This window comes from Cnephaeus nilssonii, assembly GCF_951640355.1.
Source record: "Cnephaeus nilssonii genome assembly, chromosome: 6".
Taxonomy (NCBI): Eukaryota; Metazoa; Chordata; class Mammalia; order Chiroptera; family Vespertilionidae; genus Cnephaeus; species Cnephaeus nilssonii.
The window spans coordinates 74695236-74710492 of record NC_137077.1 but is presented as its reverse complement, the minus strand read 5'-3'; the positions used below and the strand labels follow the sequence as shown (position 1 = coordinate 74710492).

Below are 15257 nucleotides of genomic sequence, written 5' to 3'. Positions count from 1 at the left end.
ATGTCCTTTTTCTACAAAGCTTCCGCTAGCTTCCATGCCTGGCTCTGGTTTCCTTCCTGAGTTTCCATCTGGGTACTTAGAAAAACCGTTTTATAATTTTCTCTCCTTGATTCATCCCACACTAGGCCAAGCAAAAATATTATCAGATTATCCATAGTCCCCAAGCCTTAACTCAGTGCCTGGCAAATTGTGGATAATCAGTAAGTATCCTTCCTAAAAATGATGCTTCACAAGTCACCTTACCCACCATTACAGAGGAACTGAAATGTGTATGGCCCTGACTTCAGAGAGGGCAACTATGGCGAGGAAAGTAAGACGTGCTTACGAGTAGGTTATAGTAGGAGATGATATATTTTAATTTCTAAATGTGAGATAGAAGCAAAATGTATGGGATTCCATGAAAGGAGAAAGCACTTCTGCTTGAATAAGCTTCGATGAGGAATTAGCATTTGAAAGACTAGTCATATATTGTTAATTAATTTTTAAACATTTTCATCACTCTTAACTTTTGGACAAAGACCTTTCCAGTCTTTTTTCTTTACATTTTGATAAAAATGAATTATTTTGTATTTTTTGTTTAAAACTTAGTAATATAGCATAAATATTTTCCTCAATTGAATAAATATACAATTCTGGTATAAATCTTAAATGCTACACATCTCCTTCATGGAAATACCATAATTTATTTAATCAAATCCATAATAGTGGATATTCTGCTTATTTAAAAATTTTCATTGTGTTTACAATACCATAGTGGATATCTATGTAGCTATGTTGTTGCATAAGCTCTGGTTATTGACAAAGCAATATTTGAGTATAGGGCATTTATATTCTTATTATTTTTAACCCTTAGTTGCCAAATTGTATTGTATAGGCCTTTCCTTTCCCTTTTGTTAACATTGATTATCACATTACTTAAATTTATATTTTTTAAATTACTAGCGAAGTTAAATTTTTATATGCTTATTGATTTAGTATTTAATGAATTCCCTATTTATAATCTTTTCCATTTTTCTGTAGGATTGTAGAAATTTTACTAATCTTTTTACTAATGTCTAAAAGTTCTTTATTCACAGAAGATATATGCCCTTTGCCAAATATTAGTTCAAGTTACCTGAGATAAAGTTAATTTCTATTTGTTTTTAAAATTATCTACTGAGTACTCTTTTTTCTTCTATTCCATCTACATGGAAGTAGTTACTCATTTTTAGTATATATCAAATATGATTTGCTTTTCAAGAAGAAAAAAAAGAAACTAAAACTAAATTTCTAAACTTCTAATAATGAATCCGCTGCATCAAGTAAACATGAAAACATATAAAAGTGTTTTTTTTAAATAAATATTTTAATGTCATCCAGAAAACCGCAATTAGTCCAGATCATTCAAGTTCTTTTGTAGGTTTAGGTTTGGGTTTGGATTCCTCGGCCAGGTGTATCTTGTCTGTTCACTCAAGTTCTCAAGAGAAAATGACAAGGTACTTAGCTCTTCTTTTCCAGCTGAACAGAACTTCTGCCTGATTCTGCCTCCTTTTTGTATAGATAAAATGGACTAAACCAGTGGTTGGCAAACTGCGGCTCAGGAGCCACATGCAGCTCTTTGGCCCCTTGAGTGTGGCTCTTCCACAAAATACCACGGCCTGGGCGAGTCTATTTTGAAGAAGTGGCGTTAGAAGAAGTTTAAGTTTAAAAAATTTGACTCTCAAAAGTAATTTCAATCATTGTACTGTTGATATTTGGCTCTGTTGACTAATGAGTTTGCCGACCACTGGACTAAACCATCAAAAGGAAAATCTAACATTTACATTGATTATTTCCTTTCTCCAGTCCTAATCTTCCAGTTTTCTTTCTTCCTAACATGGTGTTACTGTAGAAGGCCTTTTACCTAATAGAATAGGGATGCAGATGTCAGTTAATTGACATCACCATCATTAATTTTAAAGAATATTTGGTTTAAAAGTATGTCATAAAGAATACGTTACGTTCTTTAAATATTTTTTCTTAAGTAAAAATATGTAAATGTTAACAACTTTCAAATTGAGATGAAACACCTAATACTTTGAGTATGATTCCATTGCCTGGAGTTCCACATTATCACTCTTTCATAACCTCATCCATAAAACATCATCAATTTCACAAGTTTGAGTTTCTTTTTAAATCGATAACTTCATGATACTCAAAAAGCTATTTGAGTGCAAAATCCTCCTAGATATTTACAATATCTTCCCCCACTTTGACCAAGTTGTATCTCATTGATAATGTGTTTTAAGATTTGCCTTTATCTAGGCTTTTCAAATAATTCAACTTATACATAAGCCAAATTTCTTTATTTTTTGCTTTATGTTATATTTAAGTCACCTAATTTTTAAAAAGTGCAATGGAAATAAATAGGATTGTGAGCAAATACAAATGATCTTTGGTAAAAATATAATGCAGCAAGTTTGATCAGATATGTAAGGCATAAGATAGGCATCAGTCAGCACAAAGTACAGGGGAAAGACAGACCATTTATTAAACTAAACATGTGTCTGGGTGCAGATTGCTTAACAAAATTTCTAATGATATTGTACTAACAGCCGACATTAAGTGTCAGCCCCTATTCTAAGTGTTTTAAATGTAATAATACCGCATGACAACACTGGGAAGCTAGATCCTTTTAATACATCGGTTTTTCAGATGGGAAAACTGATGTACTGAGAGTTAAGTGACTTTCCAAGGTGGTTTTCCCCAGAATCTATGACCTTAACAAGTACATCTCCTGCTTCCTGTACTCCACCAGTTTTCCTTCTCTTTTACAGCATCCATCCAATCTGCTTCGGTTCCCCCTTTCATTATTATTAACCTCATAAACCTCAATCTTTAATGTGAATAAGATGAGGTATAATTATTATAATGGAAAATATGTATTTTCTTATGAGAAACATAAATTCAGAAGAAGGAAAAATGTGGATCTAGGCCATTTTTAATGTGAAAGTAAATTTCAAGTCAATGTACTTTGGAATCCTATATAATAAAAGGTGAATATGCAAATTGTCCCCATGGGCGGGAGTTCGACTGACCGGAAGTTAGATGTGCACTGACCACCAGGGGGCGGCGCTGAACATGGCAGGCATCAGCAACTGGGTGCTGGCAGTGGGTGGCAGTGGAGGCACTGCCGGCCCCGATGGGCCCCGACAAGAGTGGGACTGTGGCAGGATGGTGGAGCAGGTGAGTGGGTGGCACCAGGCCAAGATGGGTGTGAGCGGGGCCCCAGGTCACCACACAGATTGGGCCTAATCACCGGCCAGGCCTAGGGACCCTACCCGTGCACCGATTTCGTGCAGCGGAACTCTAGTACAATCATAAATTAAAAAATACTTCAAAATGACATAAGTAGTAACAGAAGTTACTTCCAACTAGGTAAGGTTAAGGTTTATTCTGAAGTTCTGGCTGCTTTACTTATGTTACTTTTCTGACATCAAGAGAATACATTACTTTCCCCTAATTAATTTTTATGATTTATTTCTTAAGCTCACTTTGACATTTATTTTTATGTCATAATTTCCTCCTGAATGATTTAATTCAGTGAGTCCTTTAATCCTTCACATATTTTAGGAATTTTTCTCCCAGTTTTCATTTGATAATACTGTTTAAATATTCAACTCCATCTGAACCTAGTTGAGGCAGGGGTCATCTCAAACACAAAATTTAAGGAGGCACTCACTATCAGCGGCCGACCCTGCACTTGCAAACCCCTGAAAGTGAGGCTTTCTTAAATTTAGTTCAGTCAGCATCTCACCTGCGTTATCATAGTCCCAGCATGTATCAGAATATATTACATTATAGTGTAAACTTTTCAGTGTTTTTCTAGTATGAAGTATGTGGTTTTAGCCACTTAATAGAAGTAGAGTCTAAAATTTAGAGAGGTTTAGGAAATGTCCTATGGTAGTTACTGAGAAATGGAATTGGTAGAACGCAAGCCTCCTGATTATAATTTGTTAAATTACCAGATAATTTCACAAACTGAAATTGAAATCAAATCGATCACTTGTTAGACTCCGATGGTATTAGCCACACAGAAAAATAAATGACTACTGTTTGCATTCTCCAGCTCCAAGGGCAGGGAGTGGATGATTTTCAGTGACTCCCAGAGAACCACAACCAACGATAGGATGCTTGTCCTTTATGCCTTTCCAGCCTAGTTTTTGTACTCTGTCCTTGGACCAAGGCACCAGTGTCCACATTGCCTAGGGTTGCTCAAAGCCTCTTACTCTAGCTATTCACTAAGATAAGCTCTCTGCTGAAACGCTCATGCTCTACCTCACCCCTTTACTAATTACCTCATGTAAGCTCCATCCCTTAAATTGGTGGCGAAAAGAAAGAAGTCTGAATATCTTGCTACATCTGGACTTGCTTATAAAATAAACTTGTTAAAACCTCGACTAATGGCTAATTGATTGAGCTGTGTAGAAGCTATTGTATGAGTAATTTTACAAGATTCTAGAGCAGGCAGTGTTCCTCACTAGTAGAACTCAAGATCAAAGGTGAATTTCAGAAGGTTTGCCAACCATACTGTAGAAAATTGCGCTGGGCATATACTCGTGTTGCATATAAAGGTACAGATTCAAACCATAGCTTACAGCACTTTGCCCATCCAAGAATTTGGTAACAGATTGGCAAACATAAACTTCAAGATAACCTGTTAGATTATACATGTGTGCATTTTAGGTTTCTTAGACGGTTAGGGAGATCATTATTTGAATTCACAGCCAAGGTGGAGGCTACAGAAATCATTGTAAATACAGACGGGCCTAAATGAGTTTCCTGTCAGGTGATCATCACCGAAGCTCAGTTTGAAGACAGCACAGGCACTTGGGCAAAGCTCTGTGAGCACTGGGTATAAAGGGCATGTGACAGATGAGTGGGGAGTTCTTTTTAGCATAATACTCATCACGAGGTCCATAATGTTTATAATTAAGATCATTCCCAGAAGTTGAGGGGTAAAGGGGAGGGGGTTTTAATGACAGGGATGGCTCTTGTATTCTAAGTATATTTTACAGGTGTGTGCAGTTATATTCCATAGAAATAATCAGATATACTCCAATTTCCAAATAGTAGGGAAATGAGAATTCTGTACATATATATGATGACTGTTCAGGGTTGTTGTTTTTTTATTCCCATATGATTTACTTATAATTATGAGTATTTACTACTCAACTCTCCTTTGTTACTCAATTATGTGTAATTTTTTTTATATGTGAAATTTCTCATATCGAATTATATTCATCATTTTAGTTTATATGTAGTTATTTTTTAAAATTATTTTAAATTGTATTATTTATAGTAGAAGGAAATTCAAACATGGTACTTAATGTGAATGCTTGCAAAGGCTAGACTAGAGAGAATTATGTGGGTGACATGTTGGGGTATCAACTTTTCTATTTCCAATTCTTTAAAACTAAACATGTTCTAAGCAAGTAACAAGCAATGGGTAGGATGTAAATTCCATTGTAACTAGAGGATTGATGTACTTGGATGACCTTGCAATGTTTGGAGATGTTTCCCGGTGAAATGGTGGGATTTGATGAGAAGTGGTTCCCAGTGGCCATTACCATCAGCGATACGCCTGATCCTTTGTGTTACTAAGTGGATTTTGGTTTAGAAACTGTACGTTATTCAGTGTATAGAACAAATATCATGGGTTGTTTTATATGGAAAGTAAATTATGTGTTATAGTAGAATAGTGCCTGCTGGCTGGAAACTTTTCTTTCACATCATGTTCTCTATAATGATAGAGGAGGCTGCTGAAAAATTAGGAAATAGATTTTGTCATTTCTAACAGTATATAGTAAAGCTGGAAAATACCTTCTATTAAATAAAAATAGCATTTTACTTCCTTTTCTTCTATAAGAATAGAGGGAAACAGCACATTTACTGAATTGTAAAAGGAAGAATACATTTGGAAAAAGTTGACATTGGTTTCCAGACAGGTTATAACAGTGCTTTTAGCTTTTTATTGACAACCAATTTTCTCTTTCCAAGGACATTGAAGAATCAAAACTCTGTGAATGGAATATTGGTGATAACAGAACAAAACGTATATGCCTTTGTTTTCTGAAGAAAAAAATACAAAAATACACTCTTGTACAGTTCAAATTCAATCCATTCTCTGTGGCTACAATAGCCACATATCTTTGAAAGGGAAGTTTTGATTAAGCCATTTTCTGAATTAATAAACACAGAAGTATTATTTTAAATCTGTCTTACAGGAGCTTCACAGAATGCCTCTTTCTTTTAATCCTTTTAAGTAGAAGAAAAGGGGAGCCCCAGCAAGCCAGCAATGCTCTCTCGTGCATAGCGGCAGGAGCACGCTGTGTTGCTGTGGTGTTGACTTACTGTATCTCTGCCTTTCTTCTTTACACGCTTCCCTCCCTGGGTCCCACTGCTTCCCTCCGGGCCTCTTTGCAGCCTTCAGGCAACGTTTGGGTGACCCATGAAGAAATGGAAACTCTTGCAGCTCCAGCGAAAACGGTTAGTCCACATGGCTCTGTTGAACATGAAGAAAAGTTACTTTGCTGCTATTTGGATGATAAAGCTGTTTTGTTCACGATGGGTTGAAATAATGGGGTATGGTTTTATAGTGTGATATAATAATAACGAACATTTTTGTTATGGTTTTAGTTTTTCTGCACTTTGACATTTTTCAGTGAAGCAGTGCTAGACTGTGATAATGTGGTTAATGTCATAAGCATCTGTAATACGCAAACACTACTCAGTAACAACTTATATATCCATTTTGCAACATTGGTAACAAATATCACTTAGTATTGGGCACATTCACATTTAATACATATTACCAAACCCAATAAAACTTGTAATAGTAATATTTAGATTGAATACTCATTTTTAATGCCATCATTTTATTTCTTGTATTTTAGCATTTCAGAGAGAGCACTTTACCCTATCCCCCCCTTCCAAAAAATGTTCTGTTATTTGGTATTCAAAGAACAGGCTTAAAAAATTCTTGGTGACACTGATTGTAATTGTCTACTTTTAAAAATATATTGCATATGGTCATTTTTTAAATTTAAAGTAGCAAAGTTGAGCACGACATGCATTTTATTCTTACCAACTTTTTAACAATTTAAATCTTCTTTCAGTTTTATCCCTATTTGAAAAATGTATTATCCTGTTTATGGTGGATAAAAATGCCAGTGCCCAGTACTCATTTCATTTCTGGTTTAGTTTGTTGTGTTAGTTTTGTCTTTTTTGGTTTTGCTTGTTTTGGCTGTTGCAGAAATCTATTTGATTACCACAAAACTTTCTTAGAGGGATGCAGTTATTTTTCCACTTCATTAATTTACTTTATGTAAGATTTCTCCATCATATATGTGAGTGTATGTTTGTATGAGTGTGTGTGTGTACACATGCATGTGTGTGTGTGTGTGTGTGTGTGTGTGTGTGTGTGTATAAAACAATGGACTGCATAGGGTTATAGCAGGCTGTACATATATAATCTATATTTTATAATATATGTGTATATGTCCACATTTGTATATTGTTTTTATGTATATGATCAGAAATTTTTATTATAATTCATTACATTTGGGAAAGTACACACTTTTAAGAATTAAAAAGAGTTTAGAATTACCAGATCAAATGTATCATGAAAATTCCATGTGTCATATGTGTGTATTTAGTTAGAATTAATTAGAAACTATTAATTAGTAGTTGCCTTTGAACTGCTAAATTGATTGCTGTGATCTGAATAAGAATCTGTCTTTAGCTTCCTCTGTCATAATTAGCACTTTCAATAACAGTTTTGCTTTTTAGAAATTTCACTATAATAATTGGAAATTAATTTACACTTATCTGCTTTATTAATCACTCTCTGCTGCTCACACAGAAAGAATCTGAGGAAGGAAGCTGGGCCCAGGTAGGAAATTCAAATGCTCTAAAACAATATCACTAGTACCCTGTGAGGATATAAAGTAAGAAACTGTTTTATATCACAATATTATAAACCTTCCCTTCGCCTTAAATTAGGCTAACGTACATTTATATTTATTATGCTTAATTATATTTATCCTTTTAGATCTCCATATTTTGCAAAGAGGATGATTATCATTTTACACCTGGCCTCTTTTTAAAGGGAACTCTCATTTATTCTTCAAAAGAATCAACTGTAACTTAAATTTCTCTGAAATCACCTGTGAATATATTTAATCAGGGATCATTCAAGTTGGCTATAAGGGTGGGGGAAATAAAACATTTATTTGGAATCACCTTTGCTTTCAAGTATAGTGGGAAGTGTGTGAAGATTGGGGTGGGAGGGATGCTGTCAGCATTGCAATTGCAAGTCAAAAGCTTCTCCCATTTATTAGGATGGCAATAGAAGACACACATATTCACTTTGAGCAAACATGTTCACAAGGAAGTTGTGCATTTCCTAGCATTCCACATGCTGTAGAGCTGAAAGAAGTACAGTCGTGTACCAACATTTTGGTCAGTGAGAGGCTGCTTTTACAGCGCGGCCTAGGTGTGCAGTAGACTGTACCCTCCAGGTTTGTGTCAGTACACACTGTGATGTTCCCAAAATGATGAAATCACCTAAGGACATATTTCACAGAACCTATCCCCACTATCAAGCGGTGGCATGTGTGTTATAGTTAATGCGATTCAGAGCTTTGACTATAAGGAAAATTTCAGTAGTTATTCTTAAGAACTACATTTAAACATTCAGCAAATTAGCACTGCATTAGGTTTTGATTTGGTAAGAATGTCATCATTTTTAAGAACACACCAAAAAAAGGAAGCACCTAGATTTTTGTTAGAAATATGCAATTCCAGTTGTCATTGGATAAGGACAAACACTATAAAATTAATAGAGAGTAATAACCTTTACTAAAAATTGGTTTAGAGGTGATGTTTGCTTCTACTTTTCATTTTGGCTGCTACAAACAGCGTTTGGTAAGATCAGTTCATCTTGTTATATTTAAGAATTGGATTACCATTTTTAGTTTTTGAAAATGCCCTACTTCTTTAAGTACAGAGTCTATATAGATAGATTTCTAAAAAAGACTGATTCTTTCCAATCATCTTTATGAAATATGGCTCATGCTTCACTAGGTAATGGCAATTGTCCACCTAAAACTTCAGCATTCTGTCTCTCTAGCCTTGTTGCACCTTTCTTATTCATGTACTATTTTCTCTTTTACATCAAGATGATTTGCCATTATACCATAGCATTGTCACATCATCAAAGAGAAGCAAATGGTGGAGTATTAGCTAACAGTCAAATAAAACAAATTAACTAAGCCTATTTATATAAAGAACCCTTAAGCTCAGCATTTGTATTATATCATTAATTCTAATTTTAATTTAAAAATGCACATTTGTATAAAATGTAATTCCTTTTGAGAATACAAAATGAAAAACATCATTTTCTATAGACAAGTACCTTGATACATGTACACGGAGTTCCACTTTCTACCAAAGTAAATCGCATCTTAGAGGTTAAATATTATTTCTGCCTTGTTTCCATATATCATAGTAATTAAATATCAGTTATAATAGTAGAAAATACCCCTCAATTACCATCTCATTTTATTGGCTAAGAAACTTGACTGCTATAAAACAATTCTAGTGTCCGGTTTTCCTACAGACCCTGGCATATGGAGATATGAACCACGAGTGGATTGGAAATGAATGGCTTCCCAGCCTGGGGTTACCTCAATACAGAAGTTACTTTATGGAGTGCTTGGTAGATGCAAGAATGTTAGATCATCTAACAAAAAAGGATCTCCGTGTCCATTTAAAAATGGTGGATAGTTTCCATCGGTAGGTTTCTTCCAAAGAGTCATTAAAGTAAAACAATAAATAATGTACATATTTAAGCAGCGCATGACTGCTTAAATCAAAAAGAGATGTAACTAAATAAAAAAGAGTTACTTAGGAAATAGAGCGCATTTGCTATTTTGTGAACATCTAGTTGACAAAATATTTTCATGCAGCAAATTACAGGGCCTATCTAATGTACCGCTGTGTGCATATTAGGTGCCCAAAGCTTATCAAACTGTACATTGTAAAATTATCATACAGCATAATTTTTTCTTTATCTTTGGAAATCCCATGTTTGTGATTTTTATCTATGTATGTTCTTATATTATAAAATTATTTATAAAGAATAAAATTAATTTAGTTTTAACTATAAATATATGTGGTTATAAATTATATAACTTAGGGATATACTATAAAAAATTGAGAAGAAATTCTGCTGTAAAAAACACTTTGTGTTTTTGCTTTTGTATAAATCTTTTAGTGCTTTTACTTATTTGTACTTTAATTTTCAGGGGGAAAAATCCTGAATGGATTGTGAGACAGCTGTAAGGACACAGATGAATAAAATGCAATTTTTTTTTTCAAATTGTTTGCCATTGAGGCAGTAAAAATAGGCTTGCTATAATAGCATGACATAAATGTTATGCTGCAGCTTGATATCTTTGTGGATTATGTGAAAAATTGTCAGTTGGATTGTGATTGTCTTATGTATGGTTGATTATGATGGTAAATTAATAAACATAAATATAGATGAATTTAGCTTGGGAAACTATTTGGTCACATCCTGTCCAACAGTAAACTAGGGACTAAAAGGAAAATGATATAAAAATCAAATACACAGCCCTGCCCAGGTGGCTCAGTTGGTTGGAGTGTAATCCCATACTCCAAAAAGGTTTCAGGTTTGATTCCTGGTCAAGAAATATAGCAAGGTTGGGGGTTCAATCCCCAGGCAGGGTGCAGCTGATCAATGTTTCTATCTCACATGGGTGTTTCTCATTTCCCTCTCTCTCTTTAAAAAAAATTTAATATCATATATGATGACAACAAGTTAGTATAAAAAAATAATTGGGACTCTTTAATCAAAGGTATGCAAATACTTTGAATCTTAATAGAGTTATTAACACTGTTGGATTAAATGAGGTACAGATAAATATAACACTTTTCTATTTATTGATTTGAGAGAGAGAGAGATAAAGATATTTGTTGTTCCAGTTATTTATGAATTCATTGATTGATTCTTGTATGTGCCCACACCAGGGATCAATCCTGCAGTCTTGGCATATGGGATGAATCTTTAACTAACTGAGCTACCTGCAAAGGACATAACATAGTTTTTAAAAACCATTAAAATATTGGATGGGAAATCCATGATTTAAAAACTGTTCAAGTGAGAAAGATATGTGACTTGTAGTTGACACAAATACCTCAATTTGGGTTAATGACTTGCCAGGACATATTTAGATTGTGTTTATTGGCAGGCATAATAGTAGTCCTACCAGATGGTGAGATGACAATGACAAATTGTATTACTTTATATACATTAAATTGTTCTTGAAAGTGATAAAAGTCTGGTGGAAAGGTTGAAGAAATTAAAGACATTTAACTTGGATATGGGAAGACTTTAGATAAGTTCTCTATGCTTTAATATAGTTATGTGATGGAAGAATAATATTTGTTCTGTGGAACATGCACTTTTCTAGTTCAAACAGGTGTAGATACTAAGATGAGTGATTTGTGTTCAATAGAAAGTTTGGATCACTCTCAATTGCCCTATATCAGACACATTGTGAGATAATGAGTTCCCTGTCACTGAGCATTTAGGCCCTCACACTTTGATAGTTGCATTAGACCCTTGCATACTAGAAATTTTGATGACACACTTGTATTTCTTCCCATTATTCACTAGATCTACTTTTTTTAGATCTACTCTTAATTACTTTATTATTATAGTAGAAATAATTATTATAATAATCAAGTTTTCTTTTTAAAAAAAATAAAAATTACTCAAATGGCAGGATTCTTGTTTGTTCCAGGAAATACACAAGCTTCATCTTTATTCTGTGCTTAGGTCTGATATATAGCAGGTAGTACCTAACTGAATACTGCATCTCATGGTCTTGACAGCCCATGGATGGCAGTCTGACAGACACTGTTTTAATAAGATATATCCTCTTTATGGCACAACCTTATATTACATATAAAATCTTGCCAGAAACTTGCCAAGAGCCATTGATTTAACTTCAAGCAGCCTAATGTCTATGATATTTATGATATCGACATTTTATAGTATCCCACTGAGTTAATTTGCTAGGGCTGCCATAATAAAATACCACAGACTGGGTGGCTTCAACAACAGACATTTATTTTCTCACAATTCTGGAATCATAAAATCTGGGATCAAGGTGCCCGCAGGATTGGTTTCCCCTTTCATCGCAGATGGCCACCTTCTCCTGTGTCCTCACATTGTCTCTGCTCTGTGTGTGCACCTGCATAGTTCCGGTCTGTCTGCCCAAATTCCCTCTTCCCATGAAGACATCATTAGTCAGACTGGAATAAGGCTTTCTCTAAAGGCTGTGTTTTAACTTAATTACCTCGTTTAAGACTCTATCTCCAAATACAGACACATTCTGAAATACTACTGGGTGTTAGGACTTAAACATGAATTTGGGGGAACATAATTCAGCCTATGACACTCAATGCAGATTTCATTTTCCACTAATTGCGAAATATTTTGAGCTCCACATTGTCTTTATTAAAGTGCAGGGCTTAGGATTGCATCCTAATTGTGACCATTACACTTAGGAGTAACCTGACCAATGTGTATGTATAAAATTTGTGTGTATTTCTAAACACCTAAGAGATCACTAATGATCAATGTTCTTTCCTCTTGAAGCTTGAAGATTCCTATTTTAGTACACTCTTCCACATCCTTTATATCTGATATTTCACTCTTTTCTTCTCTCTAGACATTTCTGGTTTCTGGGCTTACTTTTCATGCCTGTGGCAACTGTATTATTATGACCATTATTTTGGCAGCACTGACACCTTAATTGAGTTCCTTGTCCTCTAGGTTTATTTATTTTTCTCATCTTCTATTTTGCTACCAGATTATTCTTCCTTAAATCAGAAATTTTCTTTCTCCTGTGAAAATTGCCTAATAAAATCTGTAGCACCTGGGTGTATTCCACACTTACACTGAATGCAAAGCTTTCCTTAATAGAACTCCACTCTCTCTATATAATATTATTTCTCTTGGCTTCCTACCACAGATTTTAACCCCAGATAGTGTACCTGAGTATCACCAGGCATTTAAACTTTCATCTGCAGCCCCATGGTCATGATGCTCCATTTTCTTTAATAACTCTTTTTTTGCACCTGATTCTTTAAGAATCAGTCGAGTTTCTGCTCTTCATTCCAGAGTTCCAATGTCTGCCAATTTATTCCTTTCACATACTTCTGTATCACTTAGAGTTGGTGGCTGTTCATCTTAGTATTTGGTTATCTCATTACTTCACTTATTCATATTTTTATATTACTGTCCTCAATAGCTTTAAAAGAGAGTATAAATATCACATATATTCTTTCCTGTCTCCATAATAGTGACTCTTTAAATTATTTTCAAAAGAGTGAAATGTTCACTTGTCAAAATAGCCTAATGGAAGACAAAAGCATATGAATAAATGACATAATCCATAATTATTTTCATGACTGTACTTTTCTCATTTTGCAAATATTTTTTTCTCTTTAGAAACACTGTGTGCTTAGTTAGATAACTATAATTTTATTTTCCTGCAATACTAAAGAATTTAATTACAGATCTAGTGTATTAACCTGTTGCCCTAAAAGTAGTGCACACTGTTGACTCTGCTTAATCAAGGAACATTCTTCATCTGCTGAGTATATTTAACATGTTTTTTACTTTAAAAAATAACAGAACAAGTTTACAGTATGGGATTATGTGCTTAAAAAGGTTGAATTATGACAGAAAAGAGCTGGAAAGAAGACGAGAAGCAAGCCAACATGAAATAAAAGGTAATATACTTTCTTTCATATCAGATGCCTTTTTGGGGGAAGGTGGTTAGCTTTCACTTTTATGAACCTAAAATGCTGTGTGTTTTACAATGATCATTAAGTAACTAACCTAAGTGTTTGGCTAGAATTGTGTCATCATTATTTCTTTTTCATTAGTTTTCTGATTAAAATACAGAAAAGAATATCATATCTTTGCAAGGTAAATATCTCATTTGGTAAATATCTCAAATGATCTTTTAAATTGAAATTTATTTCTCTGAACTTATTGATTATACATTCTGGTTTTTTTCTAAAGGTGCCTCCATATAGATATTTTTGTTAAACTTTTAATAGAACATTCTCATTATGATTCAGAGAAATATGGTATATAATTTATTTTTTGTAGTTCATCTTTGGTTTCTATCATTTGAATTTAAGGGATACCACTTTCTAGTTTTCTTTCTGAAGTATATTTTCCTAGTAGATTTTATTTATGCTTGGTCTCACCACATGGAATATTCATATATAGATAAACATAAAGAAGAATTACCCATTTGGCCTTACATCAAATATTGTATTAGTATTTGACAGTTGCTGTTTAGAGTATAGCTCTGAGAAAAAATAAACTTTCATAATTCACTAAGATTAAACACAGACAACTTCCTATGATAAGTAGCTGTGAGTGAGATTATAAATAGCCCCTATTTCCTGTAACTGATCTGATGACATTTACAAGAATAACTCTTGACTGTGTCTAGGGGATCTCTGTTATTATCTGAAGTGTTAATTAACCTTGACCTTAATAAACAGCTTTCAAAAGTGAAGAGACCATGTGAGTATCAAGAATGTACTAACATTTAATTTGTTGCTAAGAAACAGTCAGCTCTGATCTCTGGCCATTTATTGTTTAGGTCCAGGGGGTCTCTAAAAAGATTTAAAGTCGGGACATAAATTTTGCTTAGAAACAGATTTATATAAAGGGATTTGATTTACAAAATGGAAAAAAAAAGATATATAGCTGTTCTGAAGAAGAAAAGTTTGGATTATTTGTCTTCAACCTATAAATAAATGGCTTATTTTGTATACTTGATGACTCTTAACTACAGTTGTGGTGATGGAATTTTTGACTAGACATGTTGACGTAGGTGTTCCAGGGGTCCCAGGACCCAACGGTCCATCACCCACTGTGGGTGCTTGGTTTCCTGCAGGAAAGAATTCAAAGGCTAGCTAGTGTGGAGTTTAAAGGGAAAGAGAGCTTATTAGTGAAGCAGTGAGATAGACAGAAGGCTACTCCACAGACAGAACAGCCTTCTCCCCCATCCCACCACCAGTGGGATTTACTTCATTCATTGAGGCTCATTTAATCCAGGGGTAGGGCATTCAATAAGGGGGAGGAATATTCAGAAAATTTCCGGGAAAGGGTGGAGACT

General features: G+C 34.2%; 1 protein-coding gene across 5 annotated transcripts in view; it reads left to right on the top strand.

Annotated features, from left to right (window-relative positions):
• PPFIA2 (PTPRF interacting protein alpha 2) overlaps window positions 1-15257 on the top strand; it is a 452551-nt gene that overhangs the window by 421369 nt on the left and 15925 nt on the right. For 4 of the 5 annotated variants that reach the window (XM_079775027.1, XM_079775026.1, XM_079775025.1 and 1 more), the window contains 3 exons: window positions 6445-6507; window positions 9623-9816; window positions 13751-13848. In XM_079775027.1, coding sequence (XP_079631153.1) covers window positions 6445-6507; window positions 9623-9816; window positions 13751-13848 — 355 coding nt within the window. The remainder of the gene's footprint in view (window positions 1-6444; window positions 6508-9622; window positions 9817-13750; window positions 13849-15257) is intronic. The other variant, XM_079775024.1, reaches the window with a different exon arrangement.